The sequence below is a fragment of the Pan troglodytes genome, chromosome 15, assembly GCF_028858775.2.
Source record: "Pan troglodytes isolate AG18354 chromosome 15, NHGRI_mPanTro3-v2.0_pri, whole genome shotgun sequence".
Taxonomy (NCBI): Eukaryota; Metazoa; Chordata; class Mammalia; order Primates; family Hominidae; genus Pan; species Pan troglodytes.
The window spans coordinates 18940240-18948523 of record NC_072413.2 but is presented as its reverse complement, the minus strand read 5'-3'; the positions used below and the strand labels follow the sequence as shown (position 1 = coordinate 18948523).

Sequence of the window (8284 nt, the reverse complement as noted above, 5' to 3'; positions counted from 1 at the left end):
CCTAGAATATAAATTTTGTGGCCATCCAAGGAATGAAATTTTAAAAATCCTATAAGATCCCACATGTCCACATACTGCCAACACACCTGAAACTCAAACCTGTGCTGATGGTATTGCACTTCGTGTCATAGTGCTGCTTCCAGAAGGACTCCGTGAAAATACTATGTGCTCTCTGTGGGCAGTGAGCCCTGCAGCATCACCACCAAATGCAGCTGCCATTCATTGAACCCTACCATGGGCTGTTTAATCTCATCTAATCCTCACTGCCACCCTATAAAGTAGTTATGATCATTTTCTCATTTTACTGATAAGAAACCTCAGATTCTGAGAGCTGAGGGCAATTCCCATAGTCACAGCTGCCTTTTTTTTGAATGGCGGAGCTGAGATATTCTCACGTTTTTCCCAAGAATTGGTTCTTTTCTCCTACATCACACCACATCATATTAGTTAATAACCTGAGAAGTTCAACATCTTTATTAACAGTTTTGAAACATTAATTCACAGGAAAACTGGTAGGCTCCAAGATGCTGGACCCCACCTGATGTCTAGGCTCCAACTCAGACTAATTAAACCAATATTGCTAGAAGAGGGCCCTGTAATTTTCTTTAATTAAAAAATTTTAAACTCCCCAAGGTAATGTTTTGTTGTTGTTGTTTGTTTGTTTGCTTGTTTTGAGACAGAGTCTTGCTCTGTCACCCAGGCTGGAGTGTAATGGCATGATCTTGGCTCACTGCAACCTCTACCTCCCAGGTTCAAGTGATTCTCCTTTCTCAGCTTCCCAAGTAGCTGGGACTATAGGCTTGCACCACCATGCCGGGCTAATTTTTGTATTTTTAGTAGAGATGGGGTTTTGCCATGTTGGCCAGGCTGGTCTTGAACTCTTGACCTCAGGTGATCCACCTGCCTCAGCCTCCCAAAGTACTGGGATTACAGGCGTGAGCCACCATGCCTGGACAGTAATGTTAATAAGCAGCAAAGCTCAGAACAACTTAAAAAAAAATTTTTTTTGACACAGGGTCTCACTCTGTCACCTAGGCTGGAGTGCAGTGGTGCAATCATAGCGCACTACATCCTTAATCTCTGGGGCTCATGCAATCCTCACACCTTAGCCTAATCCAAATAGCTAGGATTACAGGCATGTGCCACCACGCCTGGCTAATTTTTCTATTTTTTGTAGAGATGAGCTCTCCCTATGTTGCCCAGGCTGGTCTTGAACTCCTGGGCTCAAGTGTTCTTCCCACCTCAGCCTCCCAAAGTGTTAGGATTACAGGCATAAGCCACCACACCTGGCCAAAAACTTGTACAGAGTGTTTTGAAGACAATATTTGAGTGTCTTCCAAACAGTAGAGGAGACATCCCTTGGCCAATAGGTAGATAGTCATTGATTAATAAACGTGTCAATGAAGAATATAGAAGAAACTTATAATACAGATCCTTCCACAAAGGTGCTAGTGGCCTAACTAGGATCATATCCAGTATACTCAAATTAATTAAGGCTAATTAAATAGTATATATAGATCCCACAATTTCTTACTTGAAACTTTTGGGGCCAATGCATTTTGGCCAACATTTTCAGATTTTAAAAAGCACTATTGTATGTTAATGTGTGTATGTTTATATCATATATGACTAACACACTCTTAGAAGGGCCTACTCATAACAAAACACAGTGATATTTCCACAGTGAAATATGTAATGGTCACATAGCATAAATAAACAAGACAAATAGCCTCACATTGTCAATCTAGTCAGGTATCATATCTAAATGAGTTTTGGGGCCACTTTGAAAAAACTTTCCATTTTCAGAGCTTCAGAGATTTGGGTACTGTAGATAAGGGACTGGGATCTGTCATATGGGCTCAACATAGATCCTGGAAGTGTAGAGAGGAAGCTACATTGGAATTAGAAGACTCGGTGAAAGTCTTGTGAATGAGGCAGAATTTGAGCTACAGTGAGTTAATTTTCTGCCCCTGGGAGGTGAGGTCCCCACAATGCCTTGTCACCCTGTTATCAGCCATGGAAGCTATATTTTCCTGCTTGAGCCACTAGATGCCTGTAGAGTATTTTGTAAATTGCTTTCCTGAGATAGTCTACGTGGTCAGATTAAACAAAAAAACAAAAACAAAACAAAACAAAACAAAAACATGTCCGCTGAGATTTGCCCAAAATGAAGACACGGAGGAGATGAGAATGCTCATCAAACAGTGCCGGAACCCTTAGGGAGAGAAGCTGGACGGAAGCTGAAGAGGATGGAGCCACATCTGAATACTAGAGAATATAGGCTTTAATCCCTGGCTAATTCCATTCTCTTAATAATTCACTCCATACAATGGAGATCTTGCACATTTCATTCCTAAATCCTCGGTTTACCTACCAGACAGATTGCTAACATGGCCGATTTTCTCTGACACCTATTCTTCTTTCCCATCTTCCCATCCCATTTCTCATTTTTTCCCCCTTGCCTTAGATAATCTTTTGCCTCTTTCCCCAGAGAGGGATTCGCCCTCAGGAAGCATAGGAATCTGCCTTGGCTGGGTCATCACCTTTCACCACTTCATTACCACCTCTAAAACATCAGGGCAGCCCACAGATGGAGACATACCTCCTGTCCACTATTATTAGAATTCCCTGGGAGACAACACTGTTCCTAAGAGGTTATTGCTGGAAGTGAGTCAGAGGTATAAGGCATATATTGAATCAGGGACGTCTAGGAGGATACTAAAGTGGTTGCCTGTCTGTGAAAACAGGAAGGATACAGTAAACTGGAGAATAAAGAAAGAAAGAACAGGAAAATGCAAGCCAGGTCAGAGTAAAGCAAACCGTTCTTCCCTTCAGTCTCCCATTTACGTATCTCCCTGACTTGGATCTATAATAGTCTAGGAATGTGAAGCAGAGAAAAACTCCAGGGGAAGAAAATCTCAAAATTCAGTCACACGGTGAATCCTTACAGCTATGTTCTCAGATTCCTCTTCTCCCTATGCATGACTAACTACACTATTTCTCATTTGAATTTACAGGAAATAGGCTGAGGGCAGCCACTTGCATCTTCTGTGTATCCAGCCACACAGCTTCTCTTCTCCTTGATTAAGTTTGATACCTTCTCTGCTGAAATTATTCTTTCACTAACTTTCTTGTTCTTTAGAGCAATAAAGCGGAAACGATGCTAAATGAGAAAAAGACTGTCTCCCATCCCATTCATCCCACATCTACTGGGCACCTAATATGAGCACTATTCTGCTTCTGGACATAATTCAAAAAAGATTTCTCACTCTCTCTTTCTCTTTCTCTCTTTTCCTCTCTCTTTTTCTCATTCCCTTGACCCACCCCCCCTCTAACTCCCTGTGCCAGACTCTGACTATAGGACGAACATCTGCTTGCATGACTGACTATAGGACCAACATAGCATAAGTGATCAGCATCAGCTGACTGAATCTCTAAAAGGATCCAGATAAAGAGAAGAGTGGGCCCAAAAAGAAAAAGAAGAGGAAAAGGAGAACAGAGAAAGTGAAGGAGAAAAAGAAGCAAAGGACAAAAGCAAAGGTAAGAGATGAAAACAAGAAGCAAAGCAAGGAGGCTGGTAGTAAAAGATGGGATGAAAGAGAAAAGGGCAGCGAAGGGTCAAGAAAAAAGAGTTCTATTCTTGCTCCAGCCCATCTTCTATCTTGCTCTACAGCACCACACCACCTCCCCAGCAGACCCCCATATCTAGGCCCTAAATTTTTCCAAGCTCGGAAAAGGAAGCCTGTTCCACATGGTCCTCCAGAAGCCATTACAGATAGAATCACTTTAACTTCATCCACGATAGAGAAGTGCAGTTGTGCAAAACCCAAGAGTCTTATGTGATTGTTGTAGAGGCTCAGGGTGGGTAGCAGGGAAGAACATGGGTAAAGGATACACTAAACTCTTCCAGTCCACATCCAGAGACAAACTCAGAGCAGAGCAGGAAACAAATGGATGGCCAGGACTACAGTACGGACTACAGCAGCTCTTCACTTACTCCTTTCCAGGGTAAGGGAAAGGAGAGGCAGAGAGCTTAGAGAAACTAGGCATCATCACCTTATCCTACCATCTCTAATCCTAGGAACAAAATGCAAGTTGGGTGACCCATAGGGCAAGGAAGAATTACATCTGCATAATACCTAAGATCAGGAGAACTATATGAGAAAGAAGAAGTAAAAAAGGAAGAGGAACAGGAGAAGGTGAAGAGAAAAAAGATGAGTTGCTTCATTGTCCAGTTGGTAACTGGCGCTTCATGTCATTACAGGTTATAATAATGTGCTTTTTTATAACAGAAGTTAGGTAATTGCAGTTAGGAGTGACCTGGTCTGGTTTGGACAGCTCGCACAATGTCAAATCAAAAGGTCGGGAGCTTTTGTGACATTTTCCCCCCTTGAGGTCACAGGCAATGACAGGACTGTTACAGACAGCTTTGACTGTGTTTAGATCTTCATGGATGAATGCATACTGGGCTATGCAACTCTGATTGGGCTCCTTCATCTTGTGTGCCATCATATCATTGCATTCTCTATCTGTCTGGTCAAGCCTAAGATAGTCTTTGTTGCTCTGAAAGAGCGCTGAGGCTCTGAGCATCTTGTTACCCCCAACCTCATCTTCACCGAGGATGGGATCTTCTGGCCAGCCAGGTTGCACCACTTCTTTGTTGCTAAGCACCAGCGTTTCTGTGGTTTGGATGTCGTCTCCCTCCTCAGTGGCCTCAGCTTTGTCCTGTGAGTCACTGGACCAAAATTCATTGAGCGGTTGATCACTCTCCTCCAAGACTGCTGCAGCCATATGAAGTCCCAACCCCAGGCCCATCCCCAGGCCCAGCAGCAGCATCAGCAACATGAAAAAGATCTGCACCAGATTCAGCTTCATTTTGCCTGGAGAGGAAGCGGGAAATGGAAGAATGTGACTTTGAGATCAAAATTGGCTCTAGTAGAGACTGTAGTCTCACTAAGCCCTACAGCATTGTATTTGGGGTCTCCTGTGGCTTCTCCACATTACTCTACCCTCTTCAAGGCAGCGATTTCTCTTTCCATTCCCATTTCTCTTGTTCCTCCCCACCACATTCCCTGTTGCTGTGTAAAAATGTGGAAGTTTCCTCATGTTTCTTCTCTTGAAGAGTAGGGAGATGACCAAGGGAAGCAGTTCTGAGGTAATTTACATATGGGAAATCAGTGAAGAAAGTTGACATCAATTGATTCTTCTTTTTTTTTTTTTTTCCTTTTGAGACAGGATCTTGCTCTGTCACCCAGATTGGAGTACAGTGGCACCATCATAGCTCACTGAAGCCTCAATCTCCCACGGTCAAGTGATCCTTCTGCTTCAGCCTCCCAAGTAGCTGGGATCACAGGCACACACTACCATGCCCAGCTCTTTTTTTTTTTTTTTTTTTTTTGAGACGAGTCTCGCTATGTTGCCCAGGCTGGTCTCAAACTCCTGCGGTCAATTAATCATCCCACTTTGGCCAAAGTGCTGGGATTACAAGTGTGAGCCACCATGCCCCTGACATCAATTGATTCTTAAACAGAAATTTGTGCCAAATAACCAGAGAATGATTGAGAAGACAAGCGTGTACAGTGTCACACTCTCCTTTAGGGAAATTCTTGTAGAAAGCCTTATTGTCAATATAGGACTAGATTTACCACAGAAGACCATCTCTTTATTTTTAACCCAAATTTGCTTTTGCTTATTCAAGTATCTATTACTCTTCTTGTTACCCACCTTCCCCACAAAAGATAAAAAGGAATAGAAAAAGTACCACAGTCCATTCTTACTCCTAAGCTGAGGCTGGAGGGAAGATGTCCAACTTTACATCTCAGGCCCCTGCTAAAGCTACATCTTGTTAAGCCAGATTCCTTCTACTATTAAAGATCTCTTAACATCTGAGTAATCTTGCTGATTAGGTTTATACTCTCAGGGAAGAAATGGAATAAGAATGAAACCAAAGAAAATCAAACAATTGACCTGCTGGGGGTTCCCCTACTCATAAAGATTCTAAGGAGGCCAGGCTTGGTGGCTTCTGCCTATAATCCCAGCACTTTGGGAGGCCAAGGCAGGTGGATCACCTGAGGTAGGAGTTCAAGATCAGCCTGGCCAACATGGTGAAACCCCATCTCTACTAAAAATACAAAAATTAGCCGGCATGGTGCCACGCACCAGTAGTCCCAGCCACTGGGGAGGCTGAGACACGAGAATTGCTTGAACCCGTGAGAAGGCCAAGATGGTGCCACTGCACTACAGCCTGTGTGACGGAGTGAGATTCTGTCTCAAAAAAAGAAGATCCTAAGGAGAGCTGAGCGTGCATCTTTGTCTTGCTAGGCCAGTCTCATCCCCTTAACAAAGAGACACATTCCCTGCCAGAAAAAAAAAATTGCTATGAAGAACATTATTGAGGCAATTGATAAAATTATGATCTCTGTAGTAGATAAGAGTATTATGGCACTCCCCCTTATCCACAGGGAATATGTTCCAAGACCCCAGTGAATGTCTAAAGCCGTATATGTACTGTTCTCTTCCTATACATACATATCTACATAAGTTTAATTTATAAATTAGTAATATATATTAACAACAACTAATAAAATAGAATAATTATAACAATATACTGTTCAAAATTTGCAGATAAAAGATTCTCTTACTGTAGATTTTACCAATTGCAGCATATTTTTCCCCCCTTTCCTTATTAAGTTGAGACACTTTCACCTTTTCACTCAAACGGAGCACTTTACGGGTTCTTTTTGACATGTCTGAATTGCCAGCATCATCATTCTTGCACTTTGGGGCTATTACTAGGTAAAATAAGGGTTATGTGAACACAGGCGCTGAGATACTGTGACGGTGCATCTGATATTGGCTACTAAGTAGCTAATGGTTGGGTGGTGTCCACAACATGGACACGCTGGACAAAGGGATGGTTCACATCCCAGGCAGGATGGAGTGAGACGGTGAGAGATTTCATCACATTACTCAGAACAGCATGCAACATTAAATTATGAATTGTTTATTTCTAGAATTTGCCATTTAATATTTTCAGACCGTTGTTGACCATGGGTAACTGAAACTTTGGGTAGGGAGAATCACTGTATATATGTGTTTGATATACTGAATGTAAAACTGTACCCTGATTGTTTAAGAAAATATCCTTCTTCTTAGGAGATGCACACTGAAATATTAAGCAGGAAAAGAGCACAACATATGCAATATACTCTCAAATGCTTCAGAATATAGATATATGGATATGTATACATGTGTGTGTTTACAGAGAGAGAAAGAAAATGATAAAAAATAAATAGGGGAGCCTGGGCGCAGTGGCTCATGCCTGCAATTCCAGTGCTTTGAGAGACCGAGGCAGGCGGATCACTTGAGTCCCGGAGTTTGAGACCAGCCTGGGCAACATGGTGAAACCCCATCTCTACAAAAAATACGAAAAAATTAGCCTGGCATGGTGGCGTGTGTCTTCAGTTCCAGCTACCAGGCAGGCTGAGGTGGGAGGATGGTTGGAGCCCAGGAAGTTGAGGCTGCAGTGAGCCATGATCCAACTGCTACACCCCAGCCTGGGCAACCGGAGTGAGAATCTATCTCTAAATAAATAAATAATAAATAAAGGAAGTTTAAAAAAATAATGTACCTGGATAAAGAATATTCATGAGTTCCCTGAATTATTATCACATTTGTTTGTAAAGTTGAAAATTTATTTAAAAATTATTTATTTTAAAAAACAGAGAGAACCTCCATGTTGTTCCTTGAGGCACCCAACACCTCTGTGACTTACCTACATACATAAGCAGCTGCAGAGATTCTTGTGTCCTCTCGTTCCCCAAGTTCTTCCCTCCCAGGGTTTCCTTCTTCGTGAGCAGTGCCCTGGCTGCTAGTCTGAAGAAAAATGGTTATCTTCTGGTGGTCCACGTGCTCTTAAACACACACTTACTTCCTAAACCCACTCACTGTTTCACTTCCTCCGCCTAGCACTGAACAAACACACTCAGCCAATTCTTTCTGTTCCCACAAACACTTTGAAGTGAGGCTATTTGGGCACTGAGACAGATCCAGACATCCAAGACAGGAAATATCTCCAGCCTGGGAAACTGCAGACAGTTTTGTTTCATGGATCAATTGTTCCGCTCCTGAGTTACACCCACTATCCTGTGGTTTATGCAGCCTGACCTTGTGCATGAATCTCAAGTTTAGTCTTTTCTTATATTTGCCACATGTACTTCCTTTAATCCTCTCCTATAATTTCTGCAGTGTCAAGATCTTTGGCCTTTATTTGGCCATCTCTCCA

The 8284-nt window shown here is 42.4% G+C and overlaps 1 protein-coding gene across 1 annotated transcript; it reads right to left on the bottom strand.

Moving 5' to 3' along the window:
- Positions 1–2267: 2267 nt before the first annotated feature.
- On the bottom strand, positions 2268–7901 carry RNASE10 (ribonuclease A family member 10 (inactive)). Its single transcript, XM_528692.7, has 2 exons — positions 7775–7901; positions 2268–4880 (listed from the first exon to the last, which is right to left on the bottom strand). Exons 1-2 carry the CDS (start codon positions 7782–7784, stop codon positions 4225–4227), a joined length of 666 nt encoding a protein of 221 aa, XP_528692.3. The 5' UTR covers positions 7785–7901; the 3' UTR covers positions 2268–4224.
- Between the last annotated feature and the right edge of the window lie 383 nt (positions 7902–8284).